Below are 23,018 nucleotides of genomic sequence, written 5' to 3' on the forward strand. Positions count from 1 at the left end.
ATATTGTTGTTAAGTAATAGGCTACTTGCATGGTGTTTCAAATTTTCATTGATATAGAAAGAGGTTCACAAGCTCTGATAGTGATAATTGACCTGAAAGTGTGGAACATTAAAAGCAAAGCTCAGCAATATCATCTGAAATGATTCAAGGCTTAAACACGCCAGTAAGAAAAAGAAAAGGGACAGAAGAAAATCACAAAGATATAAGTCATGTATTTTTCAGGCAGAAAAATGGCATTACCAGGTGCAATATAAATGCAACATTCTTCGTAATTACATTTGGCAGTGATCAGACTGAAGTTGAAGAATCCATTTCCCCTTCTTCACCAGACGACTCGTTGCTTGAATGCTTCACACGCTTCACAGCACCTTCCACCTACATTTAGTTATCAATGTCTCTGCTTTAATATTTTCATCAGGGCTATAAACTCTATTTAATTAAGGCATCTATATGAAACAATTTGAAATTAAATTTAAACAGGATCTATTTAACATTTGGTACATTTGGTAGATACTCCCCGTCTTATATCAGGCAATAAATTAATAAAGGAGAACATGGATGCCCCACTTTGATGAGGAAACTGTTAAACATATCGCTTCGCTTGAGTTACAGCTAATTAGCAGAGTACAAAATAAGGCTGTTGCCCTGTTGCCCTGTTGCCCTGTTTCTTTTTTTCTATTTTAAGTCTTACATTTTCTCAGTCTATTGCTTGCTTTTTCCCCCAAGTGTGGCTTTTAGGCTTGCAGTTTCAAGCTGAAAACGAGACACTCTTTACCTAGCTTTACAATTCTATTTAGAAAGTTAGAAACTAGAATATATTGAAAACCATGCTGTCACGACTGCTTTTGGTAGTATGCCAAAATAATGTCAGATATGGAGTATGTCATTCAGGCTTTTAATGTCATTATGGAAGGGTTAAAGGATGTAGGTAATCGATTCATTAACTCGTAGAATGAAAATTCATTCACATTATGAGATTCAAGGTTCTGTGGTCTGTTCTAGTCCATATGAGCCATGACATGTTTTTAATAGTTGGAGGGCAAGTCCTATAGATCCTGTTTAAGTTTAATTTCAAATTGTTTCATATTTGGATCAATATATTTCACATTTGGTACCTCTTTATTCCAGTTTGTTCGCGCTGTAGAAATAACGAGAATCATTGTCTGGAGTCCAACTCCGCCAATCATACCCCACCATATTCCCTGTAAATGATGTTTAACGTTTTAATAAGATATTAATAAGATAGTTTATATCTATCCTATACAAGAAGGTAAGAGTGTTTAAAGACCTTTGCTCCTGATTTTGCTACAAAACTCAACAATACTCCAGCTGGCAGACCCACAATGTAATAAGAGAACAGGTTGACATATGCAACATATTTTTGCCACCCGCATCCGATTGCCACACCTGTTACATCAGCCAATTTGTTCGGTTTAAAGCTAAAGTAAAATTTAGTGGTCAAAACAAGAATATAATGTCCATATGACTTATTAGTCATGTAATGTTCATGTTAGTCATGGAGAATATAATTGCTTTGAACATTAAAGCGAACCTGAAAGAACAGGCTGGGCGCCATTCAGAAACACAGATATTGCAAGTAATGGTGTCATGGAAGACACTGCTCTCAAGACCTCAGTGCTGCTTGTGAATGGCTTGCCAAGGTATTTGTGAAGAGATAATATGACAATGCCCAGGAGGACACTGATTGTAATGGAGGTGGACACAACCACCACAACTGAAAAACTTGCAGCTTTGGCTTTCCTGGCTCCAAGCTCATTGCCAACTCTTGTGCTGCATTTTCTCAACACCATAAAAAAAATTATGTAAAAACCTCAACTCATATAAGAAACTGCAAAATGAAATGTATATTTTTTTTAATGAGGTTTCTTACAACTGCAATTGAATAAGCAATTTGGATTAACATCTGTATTTTAAAATATTTCAGTCATAGTTGTATAATATAATAGACAAGGTGTATTTTCTGGAAGGAGGAATCAAGCTAGAATGATATTCAGATTTTCATTAGTAGTTGATAAAATTGGAGATGATGGTCATCTGTTTGGAATCTAGATTAGATGAAATCAAAAGTTTCTTTGGTTATAAAAATAGTAATACAAACCATGCAGCAGCGCTGATACCCAACATTATTTGCATGTCCCAGTTCAAGTAAGTCATGCTGCACACACCAACGAGTACAATTGAGTGAATGGTATGAGAGATCTTTTTTGAATCTCTAATAGTTGTATGTCGAAATAAACACAAGGGGAGACTCAAATAATACTATTTTCTAAATGCATCAGTCATAAATATATGTAGAACAATCTCCAGACCTGTGAGTCGGTGCAACAGCACATTTAACAAATACAAGAATATAGGAGAGCTTAGAACAGGACAATATGAAGAGAAAAAATTAGATTTAGGAGCAATTACCAAATAGAAAGAGAATCCAATGTAACCTCCGGATTAGGCAATAGCCCTGAGATGAGAACTAAGCTTTGATTGTACCATATTTCTAAACTGTTGAACAGACATGGGAGTAGTGAGTAAATGTAGTCCTTTGAAAACAAATATGGCTAAATTGAGATAAGAGAATTGAATATTAAATGTTGTAGAATCATATACCATAGCATGACAGCTGATGCCATGGACAGCTTGAAGAAAGGCCACAGCCCATTGAATGCTTTCCATGAGAAGGCAGTCCATGTTTCCTTACAACTTGGACTCAAGAGTACGTAAAGAAGAGTTGCAATGGTGAGAATCCACCATGAGAAGCTCAAAGTTAATGAAGCTCCCAGCAGGCCAAATCCAAGCTTATAAACAGCCAGCCAGCTTAGAAGAACATGCAGCAGAAAGGTGGCTATAGAAATATAGGCAAGAGGGGCCACTATATTCTGAGCCAGTAAAAATCTCTGCAAGGGACAACTCAAAGCAAAGGCAAACAATTGAGGAATGAGCCCTTTTGCAAAGATGGCTCCCTGAGCAGCTATTTCTTTCTTCTGCCCAATCACACGCAATGCTGGTTCTGCAAATATATAAAATAAACTGAGAAGGATGGCTGTGGCAGTCATTAGAAGCATAGATTGTTGACATATGATTCCAAGCATTTTGTACTTCTTCGCTCCAAAAGCTTGCCCTCCCAGTGTTTGTACTGCACTTGACATTCCAATCTATGTTGTTGTCCAAACAATAAATAAACTCCATGTTAATGCAAACGTTAATAAAAACCGAGTCTTGGATTTCCCATGAATTTTCAAAAATGCTACTAACCAGAATTCCATAGGCAAATCCTTGAATTCCAACATTTGCTATAGAAGCTCCTGCTAATTCCAACTCTCCCAGGTGACCCGTAAACATTTGGGAAACAACAGAGAGCAAAAAGTTGAAGAGCATGACGAGTACTGCAGGCCCTGAAAGAAGCCATAGCTTCTTCAATTCTGATAACACTCGTCTTGAAGAATTGGGCCACTCAATTCCATCTTCACCTGGAGAATTTGTGATGTGGGCACTTCTCTCATTCATTGTAATGAATTTCAATGGGGGTTTAGTTACTAAAACTGAAAAATGTTAGATGTTAAATTAATTATCTCAGGCTTGGTCGGCACAGACCAAAGAACTCTCTAGAAGCACACATGCAACATGTGCAGCCATCTTCCACTGTCCATTCCAACTGCCTTTCATTAATATTCCAGCTAACTCCTCCTACAGTGTAAATGGCATTTAATATATATTTCTCTATAAATATAATGGACTGGGCCTGTGTTCAGTAGAGCCCATTTTCTGGGTTTCTCCATGGCTTCTCCTCTCTATGGCTTTCTATCTTGTTTAGTTTCTTTTTTGTCTTATGCTGTAATTTTAATCATGGTATCAGAGCTTATGGTAAATGATCCACAAGTCTTGAGAGAGCAATGAGTGAAATATTGTGATTGAAAGATGCGGAGTGAAAGATTGTGATATGATTGCTAATGTCTTGTGAAGAAGGCTGCTGTTGTGAGAAGGCTGCCCATTATGGAGCTGAATTGAAGTTCTGTGAATGTTAATTTGTTAAGTGAGCTGAAAGAGGAAAAAAGTGTTGCAAAGGAGATCCAAAGAAATTTCCTCAAAAGAGATTGTTCTCATGTGTGAGGGTGAATGTTCAAGGCATTGTGAAAGATGATTGATATTGTCTTTGAATGGAAGATGGTTGGTGGTGTATTTGGGCAAAGAATGTGATTTGTGATGTAGCTAGTTAACGAGGCAGCATATTGTGTTAAAGGATAACTCGTGCTAAAGAAAGATATTGCTAGAAGGAAGAGAAAATTGAAACTATGATATTGTTGGAAATGTGTGAAATTGGAGTGGATAATCAAAAATAAAGAAGCATTGCTGATTTGAAGCAACTCAAGAGTGTTGGATTGCTATTAATGCGGGCATGTCAAGTTGTTATTCATATGTTTGTGGGATGTGGAGCAACTTTGTGCAAGCGGGAGAGCCAAAGATTGCATACATATTTCTAATGTGACAAGAAAATATCAAGGGAGTGCTATGAGAAAGAGAGAAGCCATGAAAAGAAGGAAGCTAAAATTGAAGGTGAAAGCTAATTTTGTTATTATTAATAGTACTTTATTTTGAAATAGGTGTGGAGTATTATAAATCAGGTGTAGGAGTTAGCATTCATTAGGAAAAGAGATGGCATGCTAGAGTTTGTTGTCATGGTGCAAAGGTTTGCATGTGTGCTTCTAGAGAGTTCTTTGGTCTGTGCCGACCAAGCCTGAGATAATTAATTTAACATCTAACATCCCCCCATAAATTAATTATCATATTTTTTGTTTCTTAGAAATCCCTCCATAATCTAGAGATGATGGGTCCTGGCCTTAAGCCTTGTTAGGTACCCATTTACAATCTGTTATTTCCTAAATACAGTGGTTGGAATTAATAAGACCAAGTTCAAGTCAGATGGGAGTATTGAAAAACATAAGGCAAGACTAGTAGCCAAAGGGTATTCACAAAAAGAAGGGATTGATTACACTAAAACTTTTGCCCCAATAGCAAAGATTAGTACTGTCAGAGTTATTATAGCATTAGCAGCTCATTTTAAGTGGCCTCTACACCAAATGGATGTTAAAAATGCATTTTTGAATGGTGAAATTGATGAAGAGATTTATATGACTCAGCCACAAGGATTTGAAATACAAGGGAAAGAACATTTGGTTTGCAAATTAAGGAAGTTTTTATATGGTCTCAAACAGGCTCCAAGGGCTTGGTATGCTAAAATTGATGAATATTTTCAAATTCAAGGCTTCCATAATAGTCCACATGATCCAAATTTGTATGTGAAAGAATTTGCTAGTGGTGATATCATAATCATTGTGCTTTATGTTGATGATCTTATTATCACAGGACATAGCATGGATAAAATTAGTAACATAAAGTTAAGCTTGCAAAATACATTTGAGATGACAGATCTTGGTTTTCTACACTATTTTCTTGGTATACAAGTATGGCAAAAAGATGATGGATTTTATCTTTCTCAAACTAAGTATGCCCTAGACATATTGAAGAGGTTTCAAATGACAGATTGTAAAAGTGTATCTACTCCAATTGCTCTAGGGTTGAAATTAAGCAAGGACATGGAAGGTGAAGATGTTGATCCTACCTTATATAGGCAATTGGTTGGTAGTCTTGTATATTTAACACACACTCGTCCTGATATTTCTTTTGCAGTTAGTGTGGTTTCCAGATTTTTGAGCTCACCTAAAGTCCCACATTGGATAGCTGCTAAAAGAATACTAAGATATGTGAAAGGGACTTTAACGATGGGCATCTATTATTCATTTCATGGAGATATTTTCCTTGTTGGCTATTCAGATTCTGATTGGGCATGGATGATCCTAAGTCCACTACAGGTTATGTTGTCCATCTTGGTGCAGGTCCCGTTTCTTGGTGTAGTAAAAAGCAATCTACCATAGCTCTATCCACTACAGAAGCTGAATATACTGCGGCAAACGAAGCAGCAAAAGAAATCACTTGGCTACGAGCTATCTTATCAGTCCTTAGGCAACATCATGCAGGGCCTTCTCTACTTCATTGTGACAATCAAAGTGCCATATCATTGTCTAAGAATCCCGTGTTCCATGCTCGCACCAAACATATTGAAGTTTATCATCATTATATCAGGCATCTCCTACAACAACAGGTGATTCATCTTCAATATTGCAAGACAGAGGACCAGATTGCTGACTTATTCACCAAGGCTTTAAGTGAAGCCAAGTTTGTATCTCTTCGACATCTTTTGGGCTTAAGAGCAATGACATAATTGTCTCATGGTTGTCATTCAGGGGGGATTCTTATGAATTCCAACCACTGTATTTAGGAAATAACAGATTGTAAATGGGTACCTAACAAGGCTTAAGGCCAGGACCCATCATCTCTAGATTATGGAGGGATTTCTAAGAAACAAAAAATATGATAATTAATTTATGGGGGGATGTTAGATGTTAAATTAATTATCTCAGGCTTGGTCGGCACAGACCAAAGAACTCTCTAGAAGCACACATGCAACATGTGCAGCCATCTTCCACTGTCCATTCCAACTGCCTTTCATTAATATTCCAGCTAACTCCTCCTACAGTGTAAATGGCATTTAATATATATTTCTCTATAAATATAATGGACTGGGCCTGTGTTCAGTAGAGCCCATTTTCTGGGTTTCTCCATGGCTTCTCCTCTCTATGACTTTCTATCTTGTTTAGTTTCTTTTTTGTCTTATGCTGTAATTTTAATAAAAAAACACTAACGCCCAAAATCTTCCGAGAGCACTTTTTTATAACAGATTGGGTATCAAGAAACAGACAAATCTAAATTGGCAGCTGGCAAAAGTGAAGAGAAAAATACGAGTGGCCTCAGAAGCTGACGACCTGCCACCCGAAGAGGAAATCGGTGGCACACTCCATTCTCCGTACTTTAATGCGCTACAATTAATTGCAGCAGGGCAACTCTATTGAAGAAGAAAATTGGAAAGCGTTGAAATCTTCAGAAATTGCATTTGAATATGGCACTCCAGAAACAAAAAAGTTGAAGCATCGAATAAAGAGAGGAGTTTGTAATGGAAAGTTATAATTATTATTGGGGTGCTGGATAATGATAACAATGAAGTTTTGCATTGTCAAAATAAAAAAACAATAAAGAAAAGCATAAAAAAGTAGTTTTTATTTCAAAAGAAGGAATAAATCAGATTTTAATTTATGTTTCAAAAATTATTTAAATTTTTTTTAAAGAATAAATTATCTATTTAATTAATTAAAAATACTTACATAAAAATTAACAATAATACTTTTCATATATCTCTATAATAACAAATAAAAAAGATTATTTCATATCTCTATAATAACAAATAAAAAAGATTTGTGTTAATTGAAAATAATATAATTTTAATTTTGATATTGAATATAAAATAAAAATATTTTGTTATCTATTTTTAATTAATTTGAATAATCTATAGAAAAAAAAATTATTAAATAAAAAATATTAAAATCAAAATAAATTCTTATAATATTCTTAAATCTCTAGAGTAATAATATATATATATATATATAACCAAAAAAATATTATTAAAACTATAAATAAAATGATAATATAAAAAAATCAAAATAAATACTTATAAAATTCTTAAATATATATAAAAAAAGATATTTATTAAAAAAAATATTAAAACTATAAATAAAATAAAAACGTTTGTCTAAATCAGATTTTAATGTATGTTTAAAAGATATATATATATATATATATATTTTAAATATTAAAACTATAAATAAAATAAAAACGTTTATCCGAATAAATCAGATTTTAATGTATGTTTTAAAAATGATTTAAATTTTTTTTAATGAATAAATTATATATTTAATTAATTAAAAATACTTACATAAAAATTAACAATAATACTTTTCTTATATTTCTATAATAACAAATAAAATAGATTTGTGTTAATTGAAAATAATATAATTTTGATTTTGATTTTGAATATAAAATTAAAAATATTTTGTTATTTATTTTTTTATTAATTTGAATAATCTATAGAAATTGTTTTTTTATTAAATAAAAAATATTAAAATCAAAATAAATACTTATAATATTCTTAAATCTCTAGACTATAATAAACAAAAAAGATATTTACTAACGAAAAAGTATTAAAATTATAAATAAAATGATAATATAAAAAGCGTTTACCTCATTGTTTAGTAAATTAAAAAATTTAAGTTTAAAAATTATGCATAAAAGGGTAATATAAAAAACGTTTGCCTAATTATTTAGTAAATTAAAATTTTTAAGTTTAAAAATTATACATAAAATGATAATATAAAATGTTTATTTATTTCTAATTTTAGTCATTATTTTAGCAATAAAAAAATTTAAAATGTTTATCTGTTTTTTTTAAATTATTAATTAAAAAATCAAAAAAAAGAATAATATTTTTGACCCTGTCTTGGGGGCGCTGCCCCTAAACCCTGTAGAAATAATTTGAGTAGAAACTACACCAAATAAACCTCCTAGTCTAATTAGGCTTCACATCGCAATAGTACGAACAATGGGATTTTGTACCTAATAAAAGAATGTTTGAAGAGAACTCTCCCCTATCTAAGGGTTCGTTTGGCAGTGGGAATATGAGAGGAATATGCATATGTAAATTTTTAAAATTTCAAAAAAAAATTGTTTGGGTGCACCAAATTGAAATTGTGAATAGGAATATGTATTCCAATTTTGGCCCAAAAATGTGCATTTACAATTCCAACTAAATAGGTGGAATTGGAATACGTATTCCTATTCCTATTTTATTTATTTTAGAAAACATAAATTTTTGGCTCTGTGAATTCCCCATCAAATTGTGACTGAACCAAACAAGGATAGGAATATGTATTCTTATTTTCAATTCTAGAATATGTATTCCTATTCCCATATTATTATTCCTGCAACCAAGCTGACCCTAAGGGTCCATTTGGTCCCTGGAAGATGACAGGAATTGGCTTTTTCAAAACCCAGATTTGAAAATTTGTGCATTTGTTTCAAAATTTGCAAAATGGAATTTGCATATGGGACTTCCAATTTTGCCTCAAAACCAGGTTTTCCAACTTCCTAAAAAAACTAGGAATTGAAAATCAAAACTTGGTTTTGTTTTTTAAGGAGTGTAAAAACAATAGATTGGACTACTTTTTGAAATTTTCCTTTAACTCCAAGCTTACACATAAAAATGTGTCCTCACACGCATCTTCCGAGTGAAACAAATGCTTTCAGTAAAATCCCAAAAATCGTAATGAAGATATACAAAACCTTGATTTGGCTAAACCAAGGTTTGTAGAAATCCAAGTTATTTAAATTCCACAAACCAAACGGACCCTAAAGGTATAACAAGAGTGGAGGTTGATCATAGGGAGGATCTTGAGTTGGAGGGAGGTAAAATTTTCAAGGATAGAGATGTCCCCAAAGGAGGAGATGAGATCTCTTTTGTCTTTACCTCTAACATAGGAACGAATAACAAAAAGGCTATTAAGCCTCTCAAGAAAGACCCTAGAGAATTTGTGGATGAGGTTAATATTAGGAGGAAGAGAGGAAGAGCCCCTCTTCTAAGTAGAAACCCTACACCCTACAAGGCTCCAAGAATTTTTTTTTACCTTAGTGCTTCAAAAAATTTCAAAATCCAATTGAGACTGACAAATTAATTTCCTTATGATTTTGAACTGTGCATCTTGGAATGTTAGAGGACTAGAATCTTCTAACAGAAGATTTGATTAAGAGGCTCCTTAAATTGTACAAGAATTTGGATATTCTAATGCTCCATGAGGTTAAAGTAGTGGGTTTTTCTCTTGACCTAGCCCTCAAATACATTGGGAAAGATGCAATAGTCTACTATACTAAACATCAGAGAGGGAAAGGTGTGACATCAATTCTGATTGGTCCAAGTTGGCAAAGACGTGTTAAGGAGTGAGGATCATCTCCTTGTAATAGAAAGTTCGAGTCAAGTTTGTAGTAGATGATTCAGATTTTGGTGCCTACTAAATCTATGCTCCTAATGAACATAATGATATAATTAATCTGTGGAAATGGATCACTAACCATGAGAGTATTCCTTGGATCATTGTAGGAGACTTTAACATGGTTGAGAGACCCCATGATAAATTAGGAGGATTAAGGTTTGAATGGAAAGGTAATGAACTATACTACTAGAATAAAATGATTAGTAAACTAAAATTTTTTACCCCTCGACATAAAAGAAGGGTGAACCCAAGGGGATTTGGTATACCTAGTCCAACTTTTAGAAAGGAGATAGGAGGATCTACTCTAGGTTGGACATAATCTACTTGAATAAAAAAATTCTCCAATTGTCCCCCAACTATTTATGACAGTTACGTTAAAGTTGTTCCCTTCACGCTTTCTAACCATCACCCTATTTCTTCATACATCTACCTGATTCAAGATCATGGTGATGAACCTATGAAGAAACAAGGATATTCTTTAAATTCCTCTCTACTTAAAGATGAAGATATTTTGGTTTTTGTACATATCATTGCATGGTACAATAACCACATTTCCCAACATGAGTCTAAAATTGATACATGGAATCAAACTACTGAATCTTGGAAAAATATGTTTAAAGTTGTTGGGAAAAAGAAGGCTAAAGATGTTAGGAGAGAGAAAGACAAGTTGGTGGAGGCCATGCGAGAATTTGAAATGTTATTTTAGAATAATCCCTTTGACTCTAAATTAAATAAAAGAGTGGTGTATTGTAGAGATTCCCTCAGAAAGATTCAAAAGAAAAAAGATCAGTGGAGTCAGGGTTAGATTCATGATCAACTGGCTAAATTTAGGGGATAGAGGATAATAATAAAACCCACACCTTTTAGAAAAAAGAACCCAAAGTTAAAATATCTTGTATTAGGGATCAAGATAAAACTATCACCTCTCAGGAGGAAACATTGAATACTGTTTCTAGGTTCTATAGCAATTCATTTTCATCAGAGGGGCCAATATAAAGGCTAATAGGATAAATATTAGAGGTATTATCCCTAAGAAGGTGATAGAGGAAGATACAGTAATGATAAACAAGGGAATGACTAAAGAGAAAATCAAAACTTCCATTTTAAAATTGGCCAGTAAAGAGGTTCTTGGGCCTAATGGACTTACTATTGAATTATTTAAAGCTAATGTTAGTTGCATAGGTGGAGATTTTATTAGGATCTATATTGAAGCCATTGACAAAGGGTCTTTAGGTCCATTCATCAATGTTGGTCTTATCAAACTAATTCCTAAAGAAGGGGATGTACTAATTAAAAACTTAAATCCCATTAACCTCCTAAAATGTTGGGTATAAAATTCTTGCTAAAGCCCTAGCCCTCAAAATTAAAAATATTCTTCCAAAGGTTCTTAACAAGATTTGTTAAGGGTAGATATATACTAGAAAATCTCATCATCTATTGGGAAGCCATTGAATGTGCAAAAGAAAATGGTCAAAAGTGTGCTATGTTTCTTATTGATTATGAGAAGTCTTATGATGAGATTGAGTGGAAATATATCCCAATGATGTTGAAGGCATTAGGATTTCCACCTCACTTATGTAAGGTTGTTTATATTCTACTCCAATGGTCCAAGGTGGGAGTTTAAGTCAATGGAGTAAGATCATATTGTTTTGAACTCTCTAGGTCCATCAGGAGAGGTTTCCCTCTAGCTCCCTTTCTCTTCATCATCGTTGCAAACTCCCTCCATTATCTCCTTAGGGGTGATATCTTATCTCCTAGTGTAAAGGGCATCACCCTCCCTAATCAAGAAGAGATCTCCATCATCTACTTTGCTAATGAAACCTCCATCCTTTTGGGTCTTGAAGAACATAACATGGGTTGTCTCATGGAAAAATTAAATCTTTTATGTCGAGCATCAAGTAGTAAAATCTCTCTATCCAACTCATAATATTGGGATAGGATCCTAATCCCCCAAGATGGTGGAATAGATTTTTCTTTGAAGATGGAGGCCCTAACCATATTGCCAAATATCTAGGTATCCCATTTGTTGTCAATCCAAATATTAATGAGATGTGGAGTTTGGTCAAGGAGAGGATAGTTAAAAAATTGAACAAATGGTACAACAAGCTACTCTCTTTTGCAAGCATATTTCAAGTACATTAGAAGATTATTTTTATCTTACAAGCTATTTATTTCTCTTCTACTTGGCTTTTTAAATAACACTAGTTCAATTTCATTTAGAAATGTGTCTAAAAATTTCTATGGTTAGATGGTATAGGTAGCAATAAAATGCATGTAGTTTATTGGGAATGGTACACTAAAGAGAAGATCTAGGGTGGTCTTGGCTAAAAGATCTCAGGATCCAAGGTATTTCCATAGCTATTAAATGGATTGCAAAGACAACTATAGGGGAGAAACCTTGGAAATTTTTAATCAAAAATAACCTAGCTCAAGCACAACCCAATAAATCCAAATCTTGGTCCATCCTCAATTTTTTAGATCTTCTCACAATTGAAACCAAAATAGTGGTACATGGGTCAAATATCTTCAAAACTATCTAGAAGAGTTGGAGATTTGTGAGATAATTTCACAATAGTTCTAGCCTAACTGAGAGTAGATGAATAGACTATGGAAGGATATTAGTGTGGTGGAACATGAAACATGGAAATAAACTCCTAGCTTTATTACAAGGTTGTTTAGAGAAAAAAATGGGTAGAGAGAGGTATTAATACCTTCTAGGTTTTATTCCAACAAGGTGAACTGATTCCTTGGGATAAATTTGTAGCCTATTTCCACTTCCCCAAATCTCATGGGAGAACTTATTCCCTTCTCTCAACCTCCCTTGGAAACTCGAGCTCCATTCTTGGCAATCTCTCCCCTGACCATTGCTCCTATAAACTCTCTTGGCCTAATAGCACTCCTCTCCACCTTGTCAAATCCAAATACATTTACCATCTTCTTACCTTCAACCTTGACATAATCTCCCATTTCAATTTCAAATGGCATGTTCAACAAGTTGAATGGAATAAATTCTTTACCAAAATCTAGAGCAAACCAGTAGAAACCAAGATCTCCTGTTTCCTATGGAATCTCATCCTATATAAATTGTCATTTAATAAAATGGGAGGTGACCCTAATCTTTGCAAAGTCTGTAGATACCTTGAATCTATAATACATGTATTTTTTGAATGTCTCTTTGCTTCTGAAGTTTGGAAAAAATTTGGCCTCACATTCAATGTTGATTCCAAGATTTTAAATATAATATCAAGGAATATTAATAGCAGCCAGTTTTGTAGCACTTTTTTATCAATATTTTTTTCCAGTATATTATGGACTATTTGGAAGGCTCGAAACAACGATGTGCTTGTAGGGAAGGACATGAAGCTTACTGAGCCTCTCTAAAGACTTACTTATTTTGATGATTCTTTGCAGTTAATTTCTAATATCAAGAAGGAGAGAAAGTTCTTGCAGATCCTAAGAGATGGGAATGCTACTATTTATAAAAAGGACATTGCATATGGTTACACTACTATTAATACTAATGAATAATTTGATGTTACTCTTGTTGAGTTCATTCAATAATTAAAGAAATCTGGCAATTGGAACCTTGTAGCTGATGTACCTATGAGATCATTGAACTTGGGCTATAAATCTCATGAGATCATAGGTATTAACTTAGTGTCCCTTGATACAAATGAGTCAAAATCAGACCGAGCTCCTTCAGATTATGATGAGCATAATCTTGATCAAATAGTTTAATTTGAATTAGAGTTATTATTTTTTGTATAATGCCATAATGTATAAATGGCTTAGCATACACTTAATTATTTGAACATTTACAGTGATACTTTTGTTTCTTGTATTTTTTGATATAATATATTGACATAAAACTATTTGGATACTAATAGATATGCAATAGGAAAAAAATATAATTTTAATTTTAATTTTGATAATAAAACCAAAAAAAACTTGTTATCTATTATTTGTTAATTTTAAAAAAATAGGAATTATCTTTTTTATTAAATAAAAATTATAATAAATAATAATAACATTACTAAATTTTTATAATAATAAGTAAAAGAGAGAGTTTATCTATTTTTTTAGTTTTTTAAAGTTTCCTAAAAAACTAATCATAATTCTTCTTCTAAGTTGAACTGATGCCTATAAATATATGGATAAGATATTTGAAAAAACCATAATTCTGAGAACACTCACACATTTACACACAATTCAAAAAGAGAAAAAATGCATGCAATGATATAAGGAAAAATAAAAAATATTTCCTTCACTAGCTCTCGAAATAGAAACCTCAAGTATGCACAAGTACTTCTACAATCTTTAATCGAAGAAAATCATATAGTTTCCTTATTTAAGAAGTTATGGTTACTAGCACTTGTCAACTATTACATTTTAGATTGTACAGGTCAAATCTACAAAAAAAGGATGCAATAAAGGTTTACTTTGCTTCCCAAAAAAAGGTGTATTTCCTTTACACATTACTGTCTACAAGTGTTTAGAAATAAATAGTTATTGACTTGTTACATTGAATTTCAATACAACAAAAAGTGGAACATCACAAAGGGAATATGAAAAACTTAAAAACCTTGATTTCTCAACATTGGACGTCTTCTAAGATGGTCACTATAACATCTCTAAAACCTCAGGTATGTGCAAGTACTTCTATAGTGTTTAGTCTAATAAAATTATATGATATCCTTCTTTAAGAAGTAATGGCTACTAAAAGTTGTTAACTACTACATTTTAGCTTCTACCACTCAAATCTACAAAAAAAATAGGCAATAATACTTTACTTTTCTTCCTAAAAACATTACCCGTGTGTTTCCTTTACACATTACTTTCTACTTGTAGACACTTAAAAGTGTCCTAAAAACTATATTAATTTATTTAATATTTCCCTTGACATTATAATTAATTATTTACTAATTAATTATATTTGTCATATTCTTCTAGTTATTTAATTAAATAGGTTCACTTTCCTAATGTATTTAAATTTAATTTAAATACTTCCATCCCTAATGTGTTGAATTTATTTAATGCATAATCCTCCATAAATCCCCTTTTAAATAAATATTATTTATTTGATTCCCTCCATCCCATTAAATTCTCTAAACCCATAATTAAATTAAATCCTATTTAATTTAGTCTTGAACCTATCCTAAAACCTAGTCTACAACCATCACTTTCATCTTTCTAAGCCTACCCACTTCTCAATCCCACTTATTTATCCTAAACACCTTGCTAAACCCCTTTTTAATTCCTAAGTGTATGCTCACACATGTGTGAGGAACCCTCACACTTCCCACACCCCTCACACTTCTCACACCTCTTAGACCTTTGTCCCCCACTCCTTTCTTCAAGTTTGCTCACACGTGTGAGAAAACTTTGAATGTTGACCACTTGCATGACTTGCCTACATGTCTCCCTTGTGGAACCTATGTGGATGCCACCTAGATGTCACCTCACTAAGGCCTCTCTCAAGCCTATAAATAGAACCCTTGTCTCAAGCATTTTTCATCTCTCTCATATGCATTGTTATCATGCTATAGTTTCTCATTTGAGTTTTTTAGTGATTTCTTAGAATTGCATTGTTACTAACCATTTGGTAGTTGATAGATCTCATTTCATCTTGCATTATTAGATTAGTTTGTTTATTAAATTCCACATCCATATCCTTTGAATGCTCTCAAACATGGCTGCATTCATAGCCATTGTTTGAAGTATTCTTCACTCATTTAGCATAGTTTCATTCTCATGTTTGCATTTTCTATCAAGGGATTCACTATAGTTGTGTTTTGGGAGAGCACACCAACATCCCTCCAATCTGAAACACACCAACATGGCCTCTCATGGGTGTCTTTGTTGATTTGTTTGAGGTTGCATGAGGAATTGTTCTTTTGGTTGCTTTGAGTTGCAAAACTCAAGCAATTGTTAGTTATGCTTCATTTTATTTTGAATACTTGATAGATTCTATTGTAGCTAACATTTGCTTGTTTTCTCTTGCTTCCAACAGGTCAGGTTTTCTTGCATACATTTTGGCATGCTCGGTGGGACCCATGTCCACCTTACAGCTTTGAGCCCACCTATCTTATATTAAAACCTACTTTTGGCATCTACGCAACTTAATCTATCGTCTACATGGTGGGCGGATCTGAACTTGCTAAAAATCCTTATTATTGTCTATGTTATATACATTGTCGTCTCTATTATGGGTGGACCTGAACTTGCTAAAAACCCAATCATTTTCTGTGTAGTGTACTTTATCATCTACAACCCATAGTTCTGGCATCTATGATGCCTATTTCTATCGTCTATGATCCTTGTTTTGTCGTCTATGTTGTGTGCTAAAATCTTTTTTTGTCTGTGAGTTTTAGCATCTGCGAGCCTATTTTGTCGTATGTGTCTGTCAAAGTTTCCATGTGCCTACAAACCATACACCCTGTACTTTTTCATCTATGCATTTTAGCATCTGCACAGTTTTGTCGTCTGCGCCTATAGTCTATCCTCTCAATCTATTGTCTCTAATTTTTAGCAGATTTGTTAAATTTGAAACACTTAATTCACTGACTAGTTGTTTTGCAGGGATTTCTAACAAATTTACACTGAAGGAAACAGACCTTAGAAGACTTAAAAACAAACTCATAGTGATTTTTATCACTTAAAAAATTAGTAGTGATTTTTATCACTTTAGACTTAAAGGGTTAATGAACTTGTATGCAATAACCATTTATCTTTGAATGTATGTTGCAAGTTAACATGTAACATCCAAACACACTCTTGAATGCTTGAAGGAAAAAAAATTACATCCAATCTTGAATGCCTAAGGGAAATTTACTCACATTTCATTGGAATGCATGTTTATGATAGAAAACACACTCTTGAATGCCTTAAGGAAATTGACATGCTTTCATTGGAATGTATGTTTAGGATAGCAAACTCAATTTTGACTGCCTTAAAGAAATTGTCATATTTTTCATTGGAATGAATTTTTAGGATAACAAACACATTCTTGAATGCCTAAGGTTAATGAAGCTTCCGATGAAACATTTGAGTTTGGTGCTTAAAATAAACTCACAAACTGTTGAATGATTTAAAGGAAATTGGTTTCATTTTTAGCAATTTTCTTATACGCACACTCGATTTACTTTTTGTTGAAAAATCCACACTTTTTATTTATGTTGACAATGTTTTCAAGTTGGAAAGAATAGTGCATGCTTAAACACAAGTGTCTTCAAGAGTAGATTACAAAACTTAAAGCTTCATTGGAAAAGAACAAGTATCTTTTAACCCTGAGGCCACTTACATATTCTCTCCTCTCGCGCCTTCGGGTGATCTTAAGTGCATAAGAAATAAGTGGTCTTGTTTTTTTTTTTTAGGAGGCCTACTTGGGGATTTCAGCACCCCTTGGGACAGCCTCAACTCCAGTGTTCTAGCAAAGTATAAGAATCGAGAGGTGAATCGAAAGACACCATTCTTGGAAGTAAAATCTTGTCACTCTTGGCTAAGCCCCAAAGAACTTTATACCATTGGGAAGTGAAGGCGGAGATTTGGGTTACTGTCTTCTCCTAGCTATGTGGCATTATTTTCTTTCATCTACAAATTTGGGCCTCACGTACCTTGCATATATCGAGGGCACCCTCTAGATAATCCTTGTACATCCTAGTGGCATCCTTATTAAGATTGTTGATGTGTTTCGCGTGCCTGATTGTCTAAACATTCAAAACCAACACCAAACATCAAATAAGTTCAAAAATGAGTGAAATTGTGAGCTAAACTTTTAGTGAGTAAAATAGTGGTAAGTGGGTCCTCTTGAATCATGGTTATTTTCAAGAGTTCTATATTAGGTCTAGCATTTGAAATTGGTTGAGTTTAACTACAGTTTGTTGCAAAGTTCTTGTGCTTGAAACTTGGGTCTTGTTTTGTTCCTACCATGACCAACAAAGTTAAACATAAGAAGGTGAAATTGTCCAAACCATTTGCCTACAAGGAAAGGAAAAACCTAGCACATGATGATAAACAATTTTGATATGCTATCAAAGACATCCTAAAAGAAGAAGCTAAAGAAGATAATTATGATATAATTGAATACAATGCTAAACTTTGAAATTGGTCTACCTTCCCTGGAGTAAACCCAAGATTTTTGTTCCTAGTAAGCGAGGATTGAGTTAACTGTATAGGTGATGACCACACCTTTATTTTCCATATCAACCCCATTTTCCAAATTTCTAGTCTTCCATTTGCAATTTTTCCTCTAGAAAGCTTGATCATTTGAACCTAAAAACTTTGGCATAAGAACATATTTTGAGATTACAACACTAGACCTTTTATCCACATGCAAACATCTACCACTCATTTGGGATCACAAGTCCATCTCCAAATAGTGGGTAGTCAATTTGATGTCCTATCTTGCCTAAAGATCACTTGACCATCTTTTGTAGGAGAAAGACACTTTTAGCCTATAATCACACTTTTTTTGCTGAAATCAAGGTCTTTTGTTTATATTTAGGTTGTTGGCCCCTTTCATTGCATAAGGTTTAGCAATTCTCCCTCACACTCCTCTTTTTCTTTCATAGTCTTCCACCCATTGGTTTGGTTACTATTGTATGGTACATACATGATCAAGAAAATTCACATTTAACCCCATATCTCATTTGTTGGAATCATTAAGGAAAAAAGAGATGGAGAATCCTTTTCCTCCACGGCCAACCTCATTGGGGGATGCATTTCCCTCTAGTTCAAACTTTGGCATGACTAGCTTAACATCCACACAAGAACCAAAAGATCCTTTCTGCAACACAACTCTGGGCAGTCATGATGAAGAAGTATACCAAGAGGAAGACCTTATTAACAACAACAATATCCCTAATGATGTATAAACATTCCTTGAAAATCCATTCAATGTCAAAATGATGGAAAAAGCTATTAGGGAAAACAAGACTAAGATCTTCCTAAACTTGGTTAAAGATGCTATTAATTTCCCTACGAGTTTTGATGAGAGCACCTTGTTTAGACAAATTACACAAGGTGGTGCTCCCATATTGCCAAACACAACTCAAGCATCTGGCAAAGGACCTATAGTGACAACTAGTACTATATCAACATCAAGTGGCACCAAACAATCGGCATTCCAGTTAAGTGTGAAACATATTCAACAAATCATTAGTGTTATGCCCAACACTACTAATCCTAGTCTTCTGCAATCAACCATGACAGGTCCAACTATAGGATGCTTAAACATTGGGCAAGTGTCTACTCAACATATGGCAATTCCAACACAACTAGTGTATTCCTCTTATTTGCAAATTCCAACAAGTATGGTGAAAACATCTATGGCAATTCCAACAACTGCATATCAATACATTGGCCAAAGTGGAGTGCTTCCACCACCTCACACTATGTTTCGAACTCCTTATAACTTGGGAGGTGGATTTATGAATTTCCAACAGTCACAAATGCAACCAAACCAAGATCTAGCCCAACAGTTGCATTAACTTCAAAACTTGGTCCATACCATGAGCAACAAAGGGATGAAAGATTTCTCTTTTGAGGAAGTTTTTCCCTTTCCATTTGATAGATCCATTAACATGATACCATTCCCACCAAACTTTGAGATTCCTAAATTTGACAAATACACAGGAGAAACATGTCCTATCACCCATCTTAATGAATTCTCATTTTTGTGTCAAGAAGTAGCCTATAGTGAGGACTATCTTAAGAGGCTTTTCACATGAAGTCTTAGAGGCCCTACACTAGAGTGGCTAATGAACTTACCCAAGGGTTCCATTACTTCTTTCAATGATTTAATAGGGAATTTTTTAGCACAATACTCTTACAACATTGAACATCATGCCTCATTAAGTGATTTGTGCAATACCAAATAACAAAACAGTGAAACATTTGCCAACTTTCTACAACAGTGGAGGCAACTTGCTAATCGCATGCCCTATAAAATTGAGGATTCCCACCTTTTGGATATATTTATCAAGGATTTGATACCAGAAATGTCTTTCCACTTGAAGATGGCTAGCCTTGAGGACTTTTCCACCTTAGTCAAGAGAGCCAAGAACATTGAAAATGGACTTTTAGACAAATGTACCATTAAACATTATAGCTCATCATCCTCAAGCAATGACACAAACAACAATAACAAACCCAAATTCTAGTCCAAAAACAAAGGTGTCACATATGACGGTGTCACCAATGTTAAAAGTGTGCAAAACCTTCAAGGAGGAAACAAAAACAACTATCACAACTGAAATAACAACAATTCAAATCATGACAATCAGAATCAAAACAATCAGCAATCTTGCAATCAAATGCAATTTTTTCCTCGCAACAACAACAATACCAACAACAATTACAACCATGACTATGACCGCAATAGGAAGATCACTAACTTTCATGAACCCTTGGAAGCCATTTTTTAAAAACTAGTGGATCACAATTTGATGGTATTTCCCAACACATGGCCCTTTGATGAAAATCAACCCAAATCGAAAAGGTATAGGGAAAATGAATATTGCAAATACCACTGCATCAAAGGACATGACACAAACAAGTGTATAAAACTCAAAGTCTTCATTCAAAATCTTATTGATGATGGAGAAATTGAGGTAGAAGGATGACCATCCTCTAAAAATGCTAAACTAAAGATATTTCAAAATCCATTTTCAGACCACAAAAATGACAGTAATAACAATGGAAACAATCATACAAATAATACAAATTGAGCTTCCACATCAAATGTATTACCCTATGACTATTCTACTAACCATATATCAGGGTTTGATTCCTTGTGTGGTAAAATAGAAACCAACGATATATGTGTTTTTGACTCCATGTGTGGCTGCATTGAAGAGGTAGACACTCATGTGAATACCCTTGTCCTACAAGTAGTTCATTGTGATGCAACCACTTGATGGGGAAGAATCACTTTGCAAGCTGCCACTCCCAGCCCCACTAACCCATCAGTCCCACATGCACCTGCTACGCTATCCACTTCACAAAGGCCCACTTATCACCATGATGTGTTGTCCCAGTTAGGTAAGACTATTGCACAAATATCTATTCTTGAGCTCCTCACCACATCACCCATCCATAAAGAGATTTTGGAGACTGCTCTTTTAGAGTCTCGTGTTCCTGAAAATATTAATACCTCTCAATTTACCACCATGATTGGAAACCTTTCCACACAACAACACCTTGTCTTCACAGACAAAGATTTCCAAGGTCTTGACCAACACCACAATTTTCCACTCCACATTGAAGTCCTTATATAGTGACATAAGATAAAAAGAGTCCTTAAAGACAATGGATCTGATTTGAACCTTTGTACATTGAAGACGATTCATTTCTTGGGACTTCTAGAGGACCTCCTAGATATCAATAAAAGGATAACAATCAAAGCATGTGATGAAAGAGAAAGAGAATCAAAAGGAGTTATTATGTTACCTCTAAAGATTGGGCCAGCTATCATAAATACTGAATGCCATGACCTAGACTTGGATTTGCCCTATAACATTTTTCTTGGTCGACCATGCATACACACACTCAAAGCAGTACCATCCACATATCATCAATGCTTGAAATTTCCTCACCAAGGCAGAGAGGTCACAATTCCAGGTGATCCTACACCTTTTTCCTTTTGTAAAATATTGGAAGGTGCACTAACAAAAATTTTTCCAATCAGTGAGTTTGTTAAGATTATACCTAAATCTCTCACCATAAAAAAATCACCTTCCATAATAGTGCCAAAGCTATCCAATAATGATTCCATTTCCCACAAAGGAAAAGAAAAGGTGGAAGATACTAAGGTCAATACTACAAGGAAGAAGGTTACTTTTGCTAATTTGGGAATGGGAGAGTATAAGTTTGAAAATGCCTTGTGTGTTGGACAACCACCACTCTCCCCCCATTCCTTTGGAAAACCTTCACAATTACCACCTCCTACCAACAAGGATACTATGCAAGTTAACAAAACAACATTTGAACATTGAGGTTCACTTAGTGAGGAGCATATGGAATCTAATATCCTAGATTGGCTATATTTTGATAGAAAAGATGAACCTGTGGAATTCCCCAAGGATAAGTATGTTAAGGCCCCTCCCATTATCAAAAACATGGAATATCATGGTACTGGCCTTGGACCTAAAGAGGATGGAATTAGACAACCCCTTGAAGCTAATAGCTATCCTAAAACACATGGTTTGGGCTCCATTAAACCCAAGGTGACCTTTGCTGACAACTATTGTATAGTTGAACCTAATCCTAAGACTAAAGAGGAGGAATTCTTTGAAGTACTCTTCCAATACATCAAAGATGACCTAGATACCCATGTCCATGCCATTACCACAACCAACCTTTCATCCACCTACTTACCTCTCACCAACCCTGACATGATAGATTGGGACCTTCAAGACACACCCCCAGCTCTTGATATCTATAACTTTGATGAAGCAGTGATGGCACTCTTTGTCCTTAAGAATCTCCAAGATTACGAACATGAGATCCAATACAATGAGGAAGCCTACTTTGGTAGCCAAGTCAACTCTCTTAGTCACAAAAGTGAAAAAGAAAATAAAAATGGAAAAATAGAAGAAACATCCTCCAGTGAAAACTCTTTTAGGGAACTTTTAGAGAAGAAAAAGATAAAATAAAGGATGCATCTTCTAGTGAAAACCTCCTAGAGGCACCAGAAGAGGGAGAGCTTGACTTGCCATTTAGATCTTTGCCACCAAAAAAGTCATCTATTTTGAATGAGGACACAATCCCAGTCATCTTGGATATAGAGGATAATCCACAAATCACCTACATTGTAGCTACCTTGAGTCTTGAAGAACAAAAGGAAATGACTGAATTCTTGAAAAAGAGTAAAGTCAATTTTGCATGGACATACAAAGACATGTCTGGTTTAGATGCAGATTTGGTTGTGCATCACTTAATAGTAGATCCCAAGATTAAACCTGTGAAGCAAAAGTTGCACAAAATGCATCCTAAGGTAGTTCTTTTAGTCAAAGT

The 23,018-nt window shown here is 34.2% G+C and overlaps 1 protein-coding gene across 1 annotated transcript; it reads right to left on the bottom strand.

Moving 5' to 3' along the window:
- Window positions 1–288: 288 nt before the first annotated feature.
- On the bottom strand, window positions 289–3,519 carry LOC149564363 (protein DETOXIFICATION 41-like). Its single transcript, XM_089828337.1, has 8 exons — window positions 3,268–3,519; window positions 2,623–3,167; window positions 2,431–2,517; window positions 2,120–2,176; window positions 1,553–1,791; window positions 1,289–1,407; window positions 1,116–1,202; window positions 289–375 (listed from the first exon to the last, which is right to left on the bottom strand). The coding sequence occupies exons 1-8, from the start codon at window positions 3,517–3,519 to the stop codon at window positions 289–291; spliced, it is 1,473 nt and encodes a 490-aa protein (XP_089684463.1).
- Between the last annotated feature and the right edge of the window lie 19,499 nt (window positions 3,520–23,018).

This window comes from Cupressus sempervirens, chromosome 4 (assembly GCF_028749045.1).
Source record: "Cupressus sempervirens isolate cs-2001-9-10 chromosome 4, ASM2874904v1, whole genome shotgun sequence".
Taxonomy (NCBI): Eukaryota; Viridiplantae; Streptophyta; class Pinopsida; order Cupressales; family Cupressaceae; genus Cupressus; species Cupressus sempervirens.

Excerpts from the sequence above, each read along its gene's own strand:
- LOC149564363 (XM_089828337.1), bottom strand. The coding sequence starts at position 3,519 with ATGAATGAGAGAAGTGCCCACATCACAAATTCTCCAGGTGAAGATGGA. Across the intron at positions 3,168-3,267 it reads GATTTGCCTATGGAATTCTG|ATTGGAATGTCAAGTGCAGT; the intron begins GTTAGTAGCATT and ends ACAACAACATAG. Across the intron at positions 1,203-1,288 it reads TAGCAAAATCAGGAGCAAAG|GGAATATGGTGGGGTATGAT; the intron begins GTCTTTAAACAC and ends CATCATTTACAG.